Genomic DNA, 21199 nt, shown 5'->3' on the forward strand with positions numbered 1-21199 from the left:
CTCGATAGGTAGACGGTTTGACAGTTCGATAGGTAGATTTGGTATCACTCTTCGCGCAACTCTCCATTCATAAACTCTGCTTTTAGGTACTTTCAGTAACAACAGTGTTGTTGTAACAGCCGTGTAAATAATCATTATTATAACGATCTGAATTGTGAAAATATTTAGTGAAGCAGTGAAATGGATGGAGGATTGATTGACGCAAACAATGGTGTGGCATACATGGACGCGGAAGATGAAGAAAGGACAAATTTTTACAACATTATAGCCGCCTTCAAATGTTACAGGTAAAAAATCAGCTACTCTTTCAATCCCATGTAACCAAGAAGCTGTGGCAGTAATCAAAACACATAGGGTAACATGCATTATTTCCTGCCGTTGTGATGTCTTTTTTCATCGTTTGGCTCAAGTGGTCTTATAACACTTCCCCGAAAACCATTACCCCGAAAACCATTACCCCGAAAACCAGTTCCCCGAAAATCAGTAATGCACTTCAAGAAAGGAAGCTGGCGAATTCAAATTCCTAAAATGAGCCTAAAAGTTTTCGGCTTTTGCTTGCTGAAGACGGTGTAAATTGTCTTAAAAAAAAAAAAAAAAAAATAAGTGGGCTTCGTAATTGTAATTGTAATTTATTAACATAACGTAGGCCTGTTAGTTACACTTAAAATCAGGTCAAGGAAGAACCAGGCCTTGCGGTTAGCGGCGTCAGTCGTCTAGGCGTATTGTGCCACGGGGTGTGGGTTCGATTCCCGCTCCAGTCGGTGAAAACTTTTCGTTAAACGAAAAATTCATCACTGGGCTACTGGGTGTTTCGTGTTGTCCGTTGCCTAATGTTAGTGATCGTTCAGTCTGTGCAGCCTATGTGCTGAAGACGGTGTAAATTGTCTTTTTTTAAATAACTATTACTATCCCTATTAGTGATTTTTTATTCTTTCAATCATCGGCTGTTCTTTCGAGGTTGTATAATGGCAGTGTAAAAGTTTTAATCAATGATTTTCTCTTCTTTGAGGCTGTTCTTTCGAGTTGTAACGTTTGAGTTAAAGTTTGAGTGATACCTAGCGGGTAAAAAAATCGACTGACAAAATTCAAAGTTGACAGAGACTTCAGACGACCAACCTTAAAAATAAGCTCCTGCATTACTTGTCTGTATTACATCTTGTCAGTATTACAATTTCCAACAAGAAATTTGTCCTTCTTTTAGTTATCGGCTATTCTTTCGGAAGTTGCACTAGCAAAGTGATTGTTGGCATCATAATTAATGACGCTTTCATCAGTGATTTTTTCTTCTTTTATCATAGGCTGTTCTTTAGCGATGTACTTTTGAAATAGTGGCCTGTTTAAAATCAGTTAACATTTTCATCTGACATTTTTCAAACCATAGTCTAATGCCATTCTAGAATATGTTCAACTCGCATTGCCTCCAGCAATATAAAAATATAATTATGCATTACCAAATAATATAACGCTTTTGAAAGAGGGCGGGATAGGTCTCTAATATTATTTATTGCTGTGAACACAACCATTCTCACAAAATCAAGTACAGTCACCCCACAGTTATGGATCAGCTAAGGGGTATTTTTTAGAATAAAATATGATTACAAATCATGGTGACCTTGTACAAAACAATTTTACCCGCCTGGCAATGTCGAATATAATTGTTTTCGAGAATACACATAAAAAATCGCGGTTATTTACGAAAAAAGTGTCGATTTCGAAAGAAATTTCAAACGTCCATCCCACAGATGTGGATCAGTGGCACAGGAGGGTCCTCATTATGGATCAAATCGACTCATATTATGGATCAGAACACTATAAAAGCAATTTATCTGTGAAGCAAACGAATGGTACTGTTGTATGTATGTTAGTGAAAGTACACGTTTCGGCGTTTCTTTCGGAATCTTTTATCGTTGATTCATAACTGTGGTACGGCCCACAGTTATGAATCTACAATTCTATGACTACGGATAACATTTTATTTTATACGGACGAATAAAATGTGCTAGAAGATGTTATGATTGATTTCAATGCTGTACAGATTTATGGTTCACGTAGATAAAATGTGTTCTGCGTAATTGCAACTCTATTTGATGAGATATTCACCGTTTAATCCAACTTTGATCCATATCTGTGTGCTATCCATAACTGTGGGGTGACTGTACACGCCTGTGAGTGAGATTTTGGTTCTCACTTGGCCCATGAAGAATAGCTATTGATTTAAAGAAGAATAAATGTTTTGATAACAAAAACATGAATTCAAATGAAAATCAAAATTCTATAAAATTGATATATGGGATTAATTTGTCGGATCTTCATTTTGAATTTTTCGTGCCAAGAAAATTCGGGGTTATGGTTTATTCGGAAAAATGGTATTCGGGGTAACGGACTATTCGGGGTATTGGTTTTCGGGGTACTTGACCATTCGTGGTATTGACTTTCGGGGTGATGGTTTTCGGGGTAATGGTATTCGGGGAAATGTTATAGGATCGGCTCAAGTAAATATGGAGCAAATTTCGAAACAGAAAAAGCAGTTTTCTACGTTACAATCACCAAAACGAAAAACATAAAATCTGAATAAATTAATCCATCGATGGTGATCACAGGGCTGGTAACGAGTCAATGTTTAGTGACTTTTTTGACCTGGTCACTAAAAAGTCACTATTTGAAACAAAAAGTTACTTCGTGATCTAATGATAATGAAATTCAAGGCTGGGTCAGCTCTTCAAAATCAAACCACTAAGGGTAGTTATTAATTATTATAGAGACAAATATAACAGTGTGATTTGAAAATCGAAGTGTCATCAATGATAGGAGTTCCTGGCTAACTTTTTGAAAGAATTCAGGTGAAGAATTCAGTGAAAAAAATATAAATCTTTGATCGCAGTACGCAGTTGAGAAGATATTTTATTTCAAATGGAGCTTGCTGTAAACAATTTTTTAATTATTTTTGCCAAATAATAAAAAAACTTTTCTTAAGCGAAACTGGATATTTAGGTTAAAGCTAGGTATGCTGTTCCGCTCAAGAAAAGTAAAAATGTCTGCTCAAGAAATGGTCAAGAAATTTCCTACAGCGAGCTCCATTTGAAATGACATTTCTTTTCAATTGCGTACTGCGATCAAGGAAAAATGCTTTTCTTGAGCATTTCTTGCAAGAAATTTCCCACGCATCGAGATAGGCGATTACTTTTCTGTTGAAGTGCATACTTCGCTTAAGTATGCAAAATTAGTCATTTTGAGGTCGTAGACCAAATAAAACGAGAGGTTACGAGGCATCAATGAGCGATATGATAGTTAGTTGAAATGTCAAGGGCGACTCGTAGCTTCACTTTTTAGTATACTACAAATTGATATTTTTGATTAACAGCATTAGATACTAATATTTTATTACCTAATGTTACTTACATGCTTAATGTCCCATTGTACTTTGAGTTTCTGGGGAGCAAAAGCTTACAAACTGTAGAATTAGCTTCCAAAATAGCGTTTTTTGGCGACCTGTCTGTTATACATTTCGGACACCAAATATATATTTTGGACACCCTCACGTGAATATAATTTGGACAGGGGCGTTATCTCAATATCCATGCAATGGTTTCTTAAAAAGACGATCATTTCATAAAATTTTAGGAGTTTACATGTGACTTATGCATTTTTTCGCTTATCGGATGTGTATATTAGTGATAATCAATAATTTCATGTAATGCAAGCAAATATCATCAGATACACGAAAAACGCCTGCAAGTATGCATGCATGTAACATTCCAGTGTGTTTCATCAGATGGCTAAATTATATCAACTGAACAAAAACCATAATCTATTTTGGACATCACCTGATTTAAGCCTTATATATTCATGTTAAGATTTTAGATGAACTATGCTTAAATTTTAGACATATTTTATCATGTTGCCACTTTCAAACTTTTTATGAATGCCAATTCTGAGCGCTATTATTGCATTTAATGTATGTTCTTGAACTGCACATCCTCTTGCATTCGTAGGTTTCACAGATGTTCTGTTGATACAATTTACAATTTTGATATTTTTGAAGCCAATTTGTAATTGTTATGGGAATGGTCATCATTAATAAGCAGCATAGTGTATTAATAATGCAATACATGATTTCCCATACATATATCCCTCACCATCTCATTGGAAATGAGCAAAGAACGACTAGCCTGTCTAAATTATATACGTTACCCTGAACTTAACCAGTTCCAGTTGGGTGTCATTAATAAGCTTATGAAACTTTGTTGTGAACATTCCAAATTTTCTTACGACTTTTAGTTTGCCTATTCTACAGAAATAATTAACTTTGTAGGGAAAGAGCAATAGTACATTTCTCATGTAAGCACTTTTAGAGTCTTGTTCACTAAGGTACCGTGGGGCAAGTGGGTAATGGATTTCGCATAGTTGGGATTATTCAAATTCTAGAGACCTTAAATTAAAACAAATGAGGTCGTATATATTTTTAGCTTGACTCCAAATATAAGCAGTATGCTGAAATTGATGTTTATATAAAATTGAAGAAAAAAGTACAGAAAAAGTTTTTGGGAAACGTCTTCTTATTTTTCACTTGCCCCATAAGTGGGGTAAGTGAAAAGTTTATCGTTTTGAGAAATAAATTCAAAAACTAACAGTTATATTCACGATTTCTACTACCTTTCACATTTTAAGGCGTCCCAATGAACAATAACATAAGTAACATGTAAACAAAGAGAATTTTATTATTGTTACTTGAATTTTCTTCTGTTCAGTTATGTTTGTTGAAATAAATCGACAACATTATAACTGCAACATTTCCAATGTTGATTCTTACATCATGGGACAGAAATTGCATTTCTGCTCTGCAGAATTTACACCGCTCGTTATTTGTTTTTAAGAAAATCGGATAACTCTTCGAGACAAATCAAACGGGATCCATCAATAATGTATTTAGAAACTGTTTTATGTGGATAAACCTACACCCTATTTTTTATGTTTTGAACTAGCTTTACATAAACATTCCTCGAGATTTCCATGCGTTCTCATATATTGAAACTTTTCAATGAACGTCTTCCTTTTAATCAGCTGAAGTAAACATATTAATATCGTAATATTTGGCAACCTTTTTTTTAGAGAAGTTCCATGATTTTGCCATGATAATAGCTTTTAACACTTCAAGTAAAGTTTTTCTTGAATTATCAGCACGTTCTAAAGCACTACCTAAAGAGAAAACACAAATTCAATCTCTAATGAGAAACTTTTTACTTGCCCCAGGTGATTAGAAAATTGATGGTGTTTCAATTTAGTTATTTTAGGTCTATGTCGAATTATTTTTAAAACTTTTTTTATTGCAGTTTAAAACTGTCAGAGGGGACAACTTAAAAGTGGTACAGAAAATTAGTTTCCGCAACTTGTTTCCACTGAAAATATTAAAATAAGATTGCACGTCGCCAACTTGTTAAGAAGTAGGGGGAGATCCCCCAGTACCGGACACTTAAGCCACTAAATTCATAATTCAAAAACTATTGGTTTTATGTGATCCTTTTACCCATTTATGATAAATGTTACCATTTTTGTAGCTTACAAAAAAAAATTTGAAAACATAAATATGAATCTCGACATTACATTTTAATGATGTATTCTAGTACCAAATTAACCAATCTAGAAAAGTGTCACCCAATACCGGACACACTCTGAAAATGGATCGATTTCTGTATATTTGTACATCATAGGATGTTCTTACTCCAGGAATAGTATTTCATAACCAATTTAATGCATTTGCAACATTTACAAGAACAATTTGATTTTTACTTAGCCTGCAAGGTGTTCATCAAAAACCTCTTTTATATATGATGGAAAATAACACATTTTACAATGTTGTTCTCAATGTTCGTTCTTATTATTATTATTGCATATTTGATACCATGATCGTCGGAATCCATGAAAAATGAACGTATTTTGAGACAATGGTGCAAAAATTACAAAGATATCATATAAAAAATCAAGCTGTCCGAAACTGGGGGAAACGAGGTATTTTTCTAAAATTATAGTTTGTCCACATTTAGTTTAAATATAGTACAAACTAAATCCATACTTTCAAATTATGATTATATTCAATCATGCTTTCGTGATCCAAACTATTTTGCCATATTCAAAATAGTTACTAGTTAGGTTCAAACTTAAGGCGATACGTCAACTTTTTAAAAATTTCCAAAAATTCTTACTTTTTATAAAAAGCATGCATATATCAAGGATGTGTTATTCTATGCAAACATTACTCTCCATAATAGCTTTCTTTTCTTCTAATACACCATCCTGATTGGAACACGATTTCTCAATTTTTCGACTTTGTCCGGTATTGGGTGCTGTCCGGCACTGGGGGATCTCCCCCTAATAGTTGACAGGTTAATAATCTTTCGCTCTATTATGCAATTATGGCTGAAAAATCTCAGAAATCTCTTACCTGTTGTAATGTTCTCAATGGCCTCAAAGGTTTACGCATGAGTTTTAAATCAACATTAAATCACATTGTCAGTAAAATATACCAATTATTTTCGCTTACCCCATATACCCACTTGCCCGCGGTACCTTATATTAAGTCTCTTAAAAGTGTATTTTCGATGTAAGGTCTAGATTCAATTTCATTTAAATGGTCTTTACAGTCACTTTTTGTTTCAATCTACTTGAAGTTAATACTGGTGAAAAATTCTAGAAGTTACAGAGAATCCTTCAGAGACTAGAATACGCTACTGTTTCACAAGCTCTTAATGATTTTTTTTTTCATATCCCAAGGTGTGACAAAATCTCAGAAATAGTAAAAACATGTTTTTTGGACTTAAACCAACGAAAAACATTTAAAATTTGAGTAAACATGTGTTTTTGGCCTAAGTTTAAGCATTAGGTACTAAAATTGGGACAGGGCTTTAGGACCCTATTGTCCTCTGAAATTGTACTACAGTCGACTCTCCACATCTCGATATCTCTCCTTATGTCGATGATTCATGTTATGCCAAATAGTCATTGACCACATGTCGTATGGTATCCCTACGGAACATTTTGTCTATATCGTCAACAGGATAAGACTGAAAGAAGGGTGCATCACTATTTTGTGCAAAATTAAACAAGTCATTTGTATTTTTTAGACTTGAAGTTTATTCCCAAATTTCACAACGCCACAAAAATGGGTATTTTCAACACCCACCCACCCCGTCATAACGCATTTCGTAAGAATATTTTACGAATTTTGTATGACCTGTAACATCTTGAAGACACCCACCCACCCCCTTCAGCGTTATGAAATATGTGAATGGGCCCTTGACGTAAAGAAGGACGTATCATTCTAATTAGCAGAATAGTACCTTTTTATTTTGCCGAATTTACATAATAGCTATATCGGAAACGTATAACATGAAACTACGCACTTCTTTATTCCATTCGGGGTAGCCCCAAAGAGTAAGCTATGATGCACTTTCTTGAAAAAATGATGAAAAGCTGGATACATCACTATATTTGATGAAAAATGGACATACATGTGAAATTATACCTTTGGCAACTATAATACCGAAATAAGGGTGTAGCTCTATTTTGTACAGAAAAGTGAAGAGTTGTATATTCTTTTAAATAAATATTGGATATTGTGTTTTCCCCTAGACTGATCTATCAGTCTTCATAAGTGCCAAAAAAAGTGAAACTACTGTGATAGTTCATTTGAATTATGCGTAAAGTGCTTATAAATAGCACCAATGCTAATCTTCTCGTGTATGTACCGTTACGTCACCAGTCACCGTGCGGCCTCCATTCACCGTGCACATATACAGATTCTTACAAAATATTCATGGAATTTTCACAAAATATTGTTTTGTTGGCTAAATAAGATACAACTGATGAAATGAAGTAGTTCTTGTCAAAATACACTTTGAAAAATGTAGTTTATGAAGTCAAAATCATGTGAATTCTGTTTATTAATGAGATGTTTCAACAGTCTTAGTAGAAACACCAAAAATTCACATTTTTCATTTAACGTTAGAGTATGAAATTTTCAATAATTTCAACAAGTTTTCACTGTAAGTACTACTAGGTAGATGTGTTTCATCGTATGAGCCTTGAGATTTTATGTAAATTAATTTTTTTATTGTGTTTCATTCGAAACACAAATGTACGGTGAATGGACCCTTTTGAGTATGTATGGTTCCTATTACAGTGCATTGGAGAAAAAGGCATGAAATTATTGAAAATTATGTCGGATTTACTGTTATGTCAAGATTTCAATGTTTAAAAATCCAATCTCCCGTATCTTCCTTACAATATGAAAAATAGCGCTTAGAGAAATGTTCCGCTTTTTCTGTAGTTATTAATAGGTTTGGCCAGACGGTTTATGTAGGTTTATATGAAAATTACTATGGAGAAATCTTGAATATGTTCCACACGTAAGTACTGTAATGTAAGAACAAACTTATGATCTCGTTCTTTACACATTTTTCTTTATGTGCTGAAAAGAGCAATTCATTCCAACGGTTGAGTGAAGAGATATTCATGAATTTTAAGACAAATGTCAGCGCATTCAAGAATGGCATAAATTTCGGCCTGAAAAACTGTTGGCCAACTTCCCAGTGCATAAGATACATTTACTCCTGGGCCAAACACTCCTGACCCTACCATGATCAAAAAAGTTACGCTTCAACATATAATCTTCATTCACTAAGTACACTAGACTTATTTTGAAGTGCTTCAATATAGTCATATGTCCTTTTAGTTCACTATCAGCGCTATCTAAGGACCTTCTGACTCTGATAGCCCTTTTAACTGCATCCATTTGTATATAGTCATGCAGTGGAAAAAGATTTAACATTGTTTATACCATTGTTATGGTAGATGTGTTTCATCGTATGAGCCTTGAGATTTTATGTAAATTAATTTTTTTATTGTGTTTCATTCGAAACACAAATGTACGGTGAATGGGCCCTTTTGAGTATGTATGGTTCCTATTACCGTGCATTGGAGAAAAAGGCATGAAATTATTGGAAATTATGTCGGATTTACTGTTATGTCAAGATTTCAATGTTTAAAAATCCAATCTCCCGTATCTTCCTTACACTATGAAAAATAGCGCTTAGAGAAATGTTCCGCTTTTTCTGTGGTTATTAATAGGTTTGGCCAGACGGTTTATGTAGGTTTATATGAAAATTACTATGGAGAAATCTTGAATATGTTCCACACGTAAGTACTGTAATGTAAGAACAAACTTATGATCTCGTTCTTTACACATTTTTCTTTATGTGCTGAAAAGAGTAATTCATTCCAACGGTTGAGTGAAGAGATATTCATGAATTTGTTTGCTATTATTTAGCTACACGTGCAGCAGCAGACTTCTGCGAATTCTACAAACAAAATTAGTTCAAAAGAGATTTATTTCTACAGCTACTTTCTTCATTATGATTTGAAAAAAGCGTTCTCACTATAAGCCAGTTAGTTTGCATTGCAGTACTAACGTATTTGGAACATTCCTTAATATTTCTCCATACTATTTTCTATATAAACCTACATCGTCTTTGGGCACCCTTTAAACCAGTGTTTCCCAAACTTTTTTAACTTTCGTCCCCTTGAGACCAATATTTTTTAGAATCGCCCCTCTGAAACACATGTATACTTCAAAAATGTCTTTGATTGGCATATCCATAGAATGGTTATTTATACAATAACTATTTTTTTCATTTAAAAATATTTAAAATTAATTTATTTAAATTGTTTTCGATACAAGTTCTGCCCACTTTCTTCTATTTCTAATGCAATAAGATTAGTTTGTTGCTATTTCTAAAATAACTGAAATTATTTTCAGAAATTGTGAATAGTAAATGTTGGATGTTTCTGGGAACGCTTTTTTGTCAAATCCAAAACCAAGAATAGATGTATGAAAATCCAGAAAGTTTTCCAACTGATTTTTCATTGCAATAAATAAGAGAGGTATTTTAGCCAACACAAAGACAAACTCTGTTTGTTTTACTGATGTTTTGAAGGTTAAAATCCAACGTATATCTGATATTTCCTCAAATCTATTTTTATATAGAGTGTTTTACGTTTTCGGCATTTATCGATTTTATCATTGGAACCTGATTTTCGTTTGAACTGCGCGCTACCGAAGTATCAAAATGGGTGCTGTAGTTTTTTTTTTTTTTGAAAAAAACGAATGCCAACAAACGAAAAATTAGCTATCTTATCTTAAAGTTTTCGTACTAAAATAAAAAAAAAGTTCATCATATCAAACATTTAATATTTAGAACAATATTTGAAAATTTTCAGACACCTTTCTGTACTTACAATAGTAGTTTACGGAACAAGTTGCAGAATAATGATTTTTACAGCACGAGTCGTAAATTTATCCTACGAGGCTTGCCGAGTATGATAATTACGACGAGTGCTGTAAAAATCGAGTTCTGCAACGAGTTACGTACAATATTTTTTTGCAATGTCGTAGAAGACCACTTGAGGGTATCAGAAATAATATCGGAATGCATTCACCATCATTTTACAATTTCTGAAAAATGGTTTTGTAATGATTCATTACGCAACTCAAAACAGTTGCGTAATGAGAAAGCGTTGCGTAATGAATCATTACAGCACTGGTTTCAGTTGCGTAATGACTATTCCCGCACTGCATACTTCAGTGCAGGAAAGTAGGCCGTTTCATGACAGATTGGCGTGATGAAAATCAGCCTATTACGATGAGCAATTGCAAAAAACATGTTATCTGTGTTTTCAATGTATTCTGTGACTTATCATTCCGATCTTGAGAAAATTTCAAATATCAATTATGGGGTCATGCACAAATTACGTCACGCTCCAAGGGGGGGTCAAGCCAAGCGTGACAAACCTTCCAAAATTTTCGAAGGACTCATACAAAAAACGTGACAAGGGGGGGGGGGGGGGGGGGAGGGGTTAAAAAAAGTCGAAATTTAGCGTGACATAATTTGTGTACCATCCCTATTCTTAAAAGTCCCTTGACATGAAAAAAACCCTGAATGCATAACACAAGCATTTTGGTTTTGACTATCATCAAGTGTTGTCTATTATAATTTCAAGATGACCATGCTTAGTGGTACCGTGACCTGCTCTAATTCCGTGTGTTGCCTAATACCGTGTATTTGGGAATTATGTGGATTTCTATCATATTATATTATTTATTTTTCTAAATGATTGTCACAAACGTTAGCACATTAAGTAGTATTTAGAAAGCCATGACAGACTTGAACTAAAGTTGCACACACAAACAAACAAAAATAATGTTAGAATGTAATCACCTGTTGCTAACACACGGTATTAGGGCACAGTTGCTTATGTGTTCCAAATACCGTGTTTCAGTTATAATTCCAAAATGGCGAAGTGAAATATATATTTTATTTCCCGAATCAATCATGCAAACCTCAATACGTTGTTTGATACCAAATTTTTATTTTTGATGCGCTTCGTTCGGTCAATTGAGAGATGTTTCAAAATGTGACCCAGAAGTCGGGGTCAGATACACGGTATTTGGAACACTGGTATGTTTAACAACATCAACTGTAACTATGGTTAAAATTTTCAAAATGATTCAAATCATATTTTTTATACAAAGTATATAAAACGGTCTACTATACAAAATATGAGAGACTTGAAATGATTATTTTATACGTTATTATACGTTATTTTTATCTGATCGATTGAAACTTGAGTTTTTTTTAACCTCACGGTAATAGAGCATGTCACGGTATAAACGATTCAAGATAAAATAAACTTGAAAATACTTATGTTTCGAATAGATTATTTTTCCGATGCATTAATATTCTTTTAACTTATGTTTGTATCCTTCAAACGTTATGAGTAATTATTTTCAATTAATTCTTATGTAAGCTTGTTCGCCCCCCTTTCTGGATTTTTCGCCCCCCAAATACGGTTTTACAAATTTTCGCCCCCTTGGACCTAAAAATCGCCCCTAGGGGGGGGGGGGGGCGAATTCGCCCACTTTGGGAATTACTGCTTTAAACCAAAAATCAATTTTTTAATTTGGTTAGCAAGTTTTACTTGGGATGATATACTGAGCATGATTCTGTTGCATTAAACTAACTTACAATTATTAATTCTATGTTCTATTACATATTTTCATCGACAGAGCAAACTCGGTGTGTCAAATAAATCGTAGAGAAGCGTACCTGAATTCCCTACCCAGCAATCATCAGGAAATGCTAACCATATATCGTGAGCATCTACAGAAGCTACGTTATTGCGTCGATATGAACTACAAAGTAATAAAAAACATTATTCAGGATGCCGATTGCTTGTTTCACAACGATACGGATAATGTTCGCCAGGCACATCAAATGAGCGTTCCGCCGAAAATTCGCAGTCAAGACGTTCATAAGGTTAGTATCACTAGTATGATGATTGTTTCCGTTTGTGTTGAGAAACCGCCAGGGCTCAGTAGTTACTCATACGACTATATATGAAACTATATTTGGAAATAAAAACTGCACAGGACATACATACTTTTAAATAATAACGTACAAATCTTTCTACTACAACTGAATGTAAAAAAATGTAACCTGATATCTTTTAACAGGAAAAGAAACATTCATAATAAAACAATAACTTTAGGCAATCAAAATGTTGAGAATGTTATAGAATCAGAGACTTAGGCATAATTTGAGATTCAAAACTTATTTTCATTATAATACTATGATAAATTATGCTAATAAGGCCGGAACAAATCTTAAAATCTTCTTTTGTCACTTTCCATCAAAATGAGTCGTGGGGGGGGACAATAAATAATAAAATGGAAATTCAGGTAAATTTATCATTTTTTATTCTCATATGCTGCAAAACTATATTTTGCAGCGTATACCCGCCAATCAAAATGTTTTAAACTATTATCACGTTTTTTTTTCTATTTTTCATAACATTGATCGTATTACATTTTTCATAATTACAGGGTGTCCGCAAATTATCCGAACAGCAAAATATTGGAAAGATGATCTCTTTTTTTTTTTTTTTTTGTCGGTAGCGATAGGGGTAGTACTGGCACTTTTAATATGACCTAAGCTCCTTCCCAGCATTTGGTTTTATAAGCCTCTATTGCGTTCATCACACAGACGTTCCTAAGCAATGTTGCTCAAATGGTCACTGTTTACCCTAGCAGCAATCAGCCCTAACCGTAGTTTTGCAGTCTAGTAGTTCAGACTACTATCAAACTATGATAAGGCCCGAAATGCTACCAGAGTGTTTAAAGTGAAGAACGAAATAGTTTTATTAAAAGGTCCTCATTCCCCATTTCATTTCGTCACTCACTATCGTCACTTTTATTTTCGACACTATCACGTATATCACCGATTATCACTCATCAACTTTCGTAATACACTTCAGATATACATTTCATTATATCACTTTTCACATCACACCATTTTCATTGAATTCATTGTTATTACCATTTACCATCTGTTAGCAATACTAAGTAATTAAAAGATATTCAATTTAAATGTTTCATTATTTTTGTTGCTGTAGAGTCATTACTGTTCAAACTACAATTTAGAACTATCACGAAAGTTACAGTAAAACAAAATCACTTCGATCCATTCTTCTGCACTCGCTGTCATTATTAACACTTTTATCATGCATGTTTGAAGAACTAGGCAATAATGTTTATGTTCAGAGAAATGATTGCAAAATGTATTATGGTTATTAGTATTAAATTAGTAGAGTTCACATCATCATTACTATATTTTTAACAAAACTATCAGAATCACTTCCAATTTCATTTTCAAATTTTCTTCACCATAGATATTAGTATAAAATCACTATTAGCACCCTCACAATCACTAAATTTAATAACAACGCGCAGTTTCACCAAACACCCATTCTTTTGTTGGATTATAAAACGATTGATCACACGTTAGCTTCGAAACTTAACAACCATTACTGATTAGTACAAAGGATGCTACAGGTCGTGGTAAACGAACTGAACCATCAACAACCAGCACTGGTTTATAAGTAACTAATGAGCCCTGGCGGTCCCTCCGTTCGAAGAGGACCTGATAATATGCCGAAACATATTAACAGATCCTCCGCCTGAATGCAGCCGTTTCATGATAAATCATGAACCGTTAGAGGTGTGCCAAAGTATTGGGAAGGTGATATGTTTCACAGACGGGTATTATTATGGTGCACCTTCTACTTTGGCACCGTCAAACCCTGTGATCGTGGCCAGGGAATTACAGGGTGTCCGCAAATTATCCGAACAGCAAAATATTGGAAAGATGATCTCACATTAAAAACAATGAAAAATCAATGTCCATGTACCTTTTATAATACATCTATATGTTAACACAAAATACAACTTTAAAAAAAAAATCGAAATGATTGCTTGTTACTGAGATAGGCATATTTAAATTTTTCGGAGACGTTTTTCCTGAGGGCCGCTAGTCATACTGGGGATGTGTTACCCCTAAAACCTAAAAGAGATGAATCCAAATGTCCTATTATTATTTGAAGTAATCTACAGGTTAGTGGCTTCAAGTTAGACTGGAAATAGAAAATTGTACGGTTCAAATCCAGTGAGTTCTATGGACATTTCTCTTCCGTCATAAAGCTCGGAAAACAGCTCCCTTTAAGACACCTCAACACATTTGGGTTGGTTTTGCAATTATTTGAAATCGGAAATGTGTCAAACTTATTTCTTAAGAATATAATAAGCCAATGTTTAAAACCATGCAAGAATATTGAATTTATTATGCTTGATTGTATAGAGCCAGGTCTTCAAAGTTTGTACGGATAATTTGCGGACACCCTGTAGAATTTTAGTAACAACAATCTCTAAGTTTTGCACCCAAAGTCTTGTTTTTGGTGAGAGAGAATTCTAAATTGATAAAATCAACAAAAACAACTTTAAAATTGTGTTTCAACTAGTGACAATTTTGGGAAAAGTGCGAAAATGTTGCACTTATTAACAACTGCATACGAAATTTAAATTTGATATTACATGTATGTTATATCCTTGTGATTGTAAAAATATTTCACTAGATTTGAAGAAAACTGGCCATTCCACGCCCACTTATGTGAAGTTCTTTGGTAACGTTAGCGAATGTGAGATAATGTGTTCTGAAAAGCAACTTCGATGACAATTAATGTACATTCATCCACATTATATTTATGAAGCATTTTTCCTTATAAAAATTATTTTATTCTTTAACGAAAAATAAATTCATAAAGTTTACACAACGCAACGAAGACTATTACTAGACTAGTTACACATTCGATACGCAGCTTGTGGATGATGATTACGCTTTCAATATTTATACATTTGACAAGAAGTTCTTTGAAGGTTTATAGAAAATCATTGCAATATTTCATTCTGCAAGGCTAAACTGTTAAGCTAATTATGCTGTTCAGCTCAAGAAATGTAAAAAGTTCTGCACGTGAAATGGTCAAGAAATTTTATACAGCGAGCTCCATTTGAATTAACATTTCTTTTCAACAGCGTACTGTGATCAAAGAAAAATGTTTTCTTGTGAATTTCTTGCAAGAAATTTCCCACACATCGAGATAGACGATTACTTTTCTGTTGAAGTGCATACTTACCATTAAGGTAAAAATAGCGTAAATATAATTTTAAAAGAAAATTGTAGAGTTACGTTGCGTGGTACATAATTTTAAAAGAAAAATATTCAAAAAAACTTATAAGCATTAACAGATTTAAAACTAGCAAAAATCACGAAAAAATAATGGATACCATCACTGAAAATAAAACATTTTATTTATTTCCCCCCTCTGACTTTTTGAAAAAATTAAAGGGGGGGGGGGTTGACAAAAGAAAATTTTTAAATTTGTTCCGGCCTAATATGTTAGGCTTCATTAAGTGCTTCTGTTATAACTTTAATGATTCATACACAATAAAAACATTGTTCATTGCCTATGTTAGATCAATACTTGAATATTGCAGCATAATTTGGTCACCTTTTTCAACAGTACATGAAGAAAGGATAGAGTCGGTGCAAAAACAATTTTAATTGTATGCTCTTCGCGAAGTAGGTTGGACCGAATTTCCATTACCATCTTACAAAGCTACACGGAAAAACAGTGTACCTTATTAATAAAAATTCTAGGAAGATGAAAATTTAGATTTTTTGCGACCCACCAGAGAGTTGCTCACGACCCCCTCGGGGGGTCGCGACCCACAGTTTGGGAAACTATGGTCTAGTCGAAATGGTTTTGAATAATTTGTCATTTAAGTGCTATTTTGATTACTCCTGTCTTTTACGTAAGATTAGAGTCTTAAATGTCAATTGTCGTCAGGTCTTAACAAAATTAGGCTGTTTAGTAGTAGTTCTAGTTTATTTATTTTTTTGTTGTTAATAGTAGTTTACGCAACAAGTTGCAGAATGTTGATTTTTGCAACATAAGGCTTGCCGAGTAGGATAATTACGACGAGTGCTGTAGAAATCGAGTTCTGCAACGAGTTACGTACAACATTTTTTTGCAATTTCGTAGACCACTTGAGGGTATCAGAAATTATGTCGGAATGCATTCACCATTATTTTAAAATTTATGAGAAATTGTGTTATGATTCATTACGCAACTCAAAACAGTTGCGTAATAAGAAAGCGTTGCATAATGAACCATTACAGCACTGATTTCAGTTAGGTAATGACTATTTCCGCACTGCATACTTCAGTGTAGGAAAGTAGGCCGTTTCATGACAGATTGGCGTGATGAAAAACAGCCTATTACGATGAGAAATTGCAAAATAGTATTTATTGAACATTACGTTCATATATCCTTAAAGAAAAAGTAACTTTCCTTGTCTGTTCAACAATTTCTCGAAACTAGCAAGTGTACCCTAATGATCAATCTCAGCGACTTACTATCTACTACACTAGAAATATCTTCTGGCAATTTACCTAGGTAACGTTTGCTGGGGCAGTGGCCTGTTAATAAGCCAGTATAAGTACTTAGATCGTGTTTATTGAGGTTTAACAACCCCAACGTTTGAAAAAAAGAAAGAAAAAAAATGATGATGAATCGTTTGGACTGACGAGAGTCCATTGCGTTCTTCCAGTTTAGTTTAATTTTTGCCTTCATCCAGCTGTTTAATTGCTTTTTCAGAGCACAAGAGGCCATTCCGAGGAACGGTTGAGGCCCTATAAATTGCATGGAAGAACCTTGTTTTGCTAACTGATCAGCTTTTTCATTTCCTTCTATTCCGCAATGGCCAGGAACCCAATATAGATTAACCTTATTACGATAGGACAACTGCTGCAGTAGCTTGGCACACTCCCAAACAAGTCTTGATGTGTAAGTTCTAGACTTCAAAGCGTTCAAGGCTGCTTTGCTATCCGAACAAATACATATATTAGCATTCCTGTAGCGCCTTTTAAGACAAATGTCAGCGCATTCAAGAATGGCATAAATTTCGGCCTGAAAAACTGTTGGCCAACTTCCCAGTGCATAAGATACATTTACTCCTGGGCCAAACACTCCTGACCCTACCATGATCAAAAAAGTTACGCTTCAACATATAATCTTCATTCACTAAGTACACTAGACTTATTTTGAAGTGCTTCAATATAGTCATATGTCCTTTTAGTTCACTATCAGCGCTATCTAAGGACCTTCTGACTCTGATAGCCCTTTTAACTGCATCCATTTGTATATAGTCATGCAGTGGAAAAAGATTTAACATTGTTTATACCATTGTTATGGTTATGTAAAACCATATTAAAATAAGATTGTCGCCACTTGTTTCTACTCAGTGAATCTACTAGTCATTTTCCTCAGAGTTATGTTCCCTACGTCGTATATGATAACTATGTATTTAGATAGCTAATAGTAAGAGTGGCTACGGATCATTCTGGTTAGCAAAAAGCAAACTGATCGTCGCCAATAGTATTAATGTCCACTTCGAATAGATTTATTATTTGAAATGGGCATCAATGCTATCAACGACGCAGAACGTCCGTTGGATCACATCCGAGATATTAGTGCGTCTATGCCATATAAATTATGACGCGGCTTTAAGCAAAAATGCCAAAATGTGATACCACCACTACAGGTTACGCCTTTGGTGTCCATCTAATGGGCTAATGGATTGTGCCCTCCCATCGCGGCAAGGTCGCATAACCAAGGGGAGGGTACTACAAGTGACAGTGTTTAAAACAAAAGTGTGGCAATTATGTGACAGTCAAAAGGGGGAATGGAAACCTAATAAAACTATTTTGTTCTTCATCTATAAGTGAAGCAAATGTTGAGAAGGAGCTTAGAACATATTAAAAGCCCCAGTACTACCCCTATCGCTATGAGAAACATAATTTGTTCTCATTGAACTAATAAAATTGAAAAGTCTCTATTTTTCTGGAAAATCAAAGAAATTAATTTTCAAAACCAAGTCGTGAACGCAATCTAGGCCAATTATAAAGAAGTTGTTTGTACCATTGTTGATCCTTTTATTTCAGAAAATGTTGAATTCCAAAGATAAGTAAAGATTACCCTACTACAGATAAAAGTGTTATCATATGCAATATAAACTTAATCGAACAACAACGATGTGGTTTTAATGTGATCGTTATTAAAATACTTTTTTTTCATATCATATAGGTACAAATAACTTTGAAGCAGATCTTTCGAGATTGGAGTGCAGAAGGACATGCGGAACGAGAACAGTGTTACAAGCCAATAATCGACGAAATAACCGATTTCTTTAATCCCATGAAATGGTAACTAATGTTGACTTGACAAACATTTTCTTTAATCTAAAGCTTGGTCTATGTAATGTTTTAGTAATATAGAGAACATCAAAGTACTGATACCTGGGGCTGGATTAGGTAGGCTAATATATGAAATTGCCTTCAGAGGGTACTATTGCGAGGGAAACGAATTTTCACTATTCATGCTTATAGCATCCAACTTTGTGCTAAACAGGTAAAATAATTCGTTCGTTTTTTTTATAAAACTAATATTACTTTCTTTCTTTGTTAGATGCGTAATTGAGAATCAGTGTACCTTTTATCCGTGGGTTCATCAGTACGTCAACAATCTCTCTGGGAACAATCAAATTGAAGCTATTACATTCCCCGATGTAAGTCCCACGAAGTTTCCACCGAAGGGAACAATGAATATGGTAGCAGGCGATTTCCTTCAGGTTAGTGAGAACGCTACACACAACTTAAAGTTCCAGTAAGGATTTTTAACGTTTCGTTGAGGGATTTATCAACTTCTTCACGAATTTCGATTCCTTCAGAAATTTCTCCATGGATTCTTCAAGAACTGTTCAGAAGTTTCCTTAAAGATTCTGTTCGGAGGACAAGTCCCTCCGATATCTTCCCCTTTAATTCGTCAGGCTATTATTGAGATGCCGAATCGGTCCGATAATTCCGGTCTGCTCTCTACGTTGCATACCACTGCTCCTCCCTTCACCATAACTACAACACCATCGAAATTACAAAGTCTGCACAATCTGGTCCACTACCCTACTCACCGTAAATCTGAGCAAAAGCTGCTTATTTCGGTGTGTGATCATCTCGGGGTAATGTTCAATGACAAGCTCAGCTTTACTGAATATGTACGTAAAAAGTCATCTACGTTCATTGAGGCGCTATCGAGAATGATGTCTAATACTTATGTTGTGATTGTCAGTAAGCGTAAGCTAGTGGCAGACGTGACAATCAATACCGTGTTACATTTATTCACATCGTTGCATATCTCTCGAACGGTATTTTCACATTAACTCCGACTCCAACAATAGTTTTCATCAAATTTCCTCACTACTCCCTTGTTTCAACTTCTCCTCCTCCTTGTCTGGCCGAACTTGTGCAAGTACTATCTGAAACAGACATACCGTGACATGCTCTATTACCGTGAGGTTAAAAAAACTCAAGTTTCAATCGATCAGAAAAAAAAAAACGTATGATTATTTTCAAGTCTTTCATGTTTTATATAGTAGACCGCTTTTATACTTTGCATATAAAATATGATTTCAACCATTTTGAAAATTTTAACCATAGTTACAGTTGATGTTGTTAAACATACCAGTGTTCCAAATACCGTGCATCTGACCCCGACTGCCGGGTCACATTTTGAAACATCTCTCAATTGACCGAACGAAGCGCATCAAAAACATTTTTTTGTATCAAACTACGTATTGAGGTTTGCATGATTGATTCGGGAAATAAAATATATATTTCACTTCGCCATTTTGGAATTATAACTGAAACACGGTATTTGGAACACATAAGCAACCGTGCCTTTATACCGTGTGTTGGCACAAGGCGATTACATTCTAACATTATTTTTGTTTGTTTGAGTGTGCAACTTTAGTTCAAGTTTGTCATGGCTTTCTAAATACTACTTAATGTGCTAACGTTTGTGACAATCATTTAGAAAAATAAATAATATAATATGCTAGAAATCCACATAATTCCCAAATACACGGTATTAGGCAACACACGGAATTAGAGCAGGTCACGGTAGCTGACAATGAAGCGGTCTCCTCACCCACATCGACAGGCCTGGGATAAGCCAATGAGTTCATCTGCCGTCGTAGCTTCTGTTACTTTCTGGTTGTGGCAGCACGCAGTTCTTCTGATTCCTGTTATGCGGCAGCCCATGTAGCACTCGCTATCATAATGTAGGCCGATAGCGATCAATCACACAAACTGCTTCTGAGCATGCTTATTGGTTGACTGTACAATTAGAAGTAACTTGGAAGTAGCATACCATATTCGATATACATTTTCGAGAACTCCAAATTCAGTGATGTCAATAACCACGCCGGCCATGTCCTTAAGGTTATCGGGATCAGAGTCTATGAATGGAGAGTTGCGCAGAGAATGTCGCTGGCGTCGCTGTTGTAAAATCTTTTGCTGGCGGAGATATGCTGAGCTATAAATGTCAACGTGAAAATTTATGCAGTTTGACAATTAAAAAATTGAAATTTAGCGTGACATAATTTGTGTACCATCCCTAACTGTTTTTGTACAGTCTATTAAAATTCAGTTATATTTCAACTATGAAACGGTTTTATATATTTCCACTGAAGGATGAAGATTACTTACATTACAGGTAACAAGAAGGGGGTTCATTCACAAACTATAGGCCCTGAACTTGAACAGTAGCATTAACATTTAGTTTCGTCACGATAACAATACCCCTCTCGCACCGAAACGTGTTTGTTTATTTTGCTCGATAGGTAGACGATTTGACAGTTCAA

At 34.6% G+C, this 21199-nt stretch overlaps 1 protein-coding gene across 1 annotated transcript in view; it reads left to right on the forward strand.

Annotated features, from left to right (window-relative positions):
• Positions 1 to 21199, forward strand: part of LOC5571756 (carnosine N-methyltransferase) — a 23440-nt gene continuing 2241 nt past the window's right edge. Inside the window, exons 1-6 of the mRNA XM_001653726.2 lie at positions 1 to 32; positions 87 to 287; positions 12119 to 12368; positions 18589 to 18707; positions 18772 to 18912; positions 18970 to 19132. Of these exons, the coding sequence (XP_001653776.1) occupies positions 181 to 287; positions 12119 to 12368; positions 18589 to 18707; positions 18772 to 18912; positions 18970 to 19132 (780 nt within the window). The 5' untranslated portion in view covers positions 1 to 32; positions 87 to 180. The remainder of the gene's footprint in view (positions 33 to 86; positions 288 to 12118; positions 12369 to 18588; positions 18708 to 18771; positions 18913 to 18969; positions 19133 to 21199) is intronic.

Source organism: Aedes aegypti, chromosome 3, assembly GCF_002204515.2.
Source record: "Aedes aegypti strain LVP_AGWG chromosome 3, AaegL5.0 Primary Assembly, whole genome shotgun sequence".
Taxonomy (NCBI): Eukaryota; Metazoa; Arthropoda; class Insecta; order Diptera; family Culicidae; genus Aedes; species Aedes aegypti.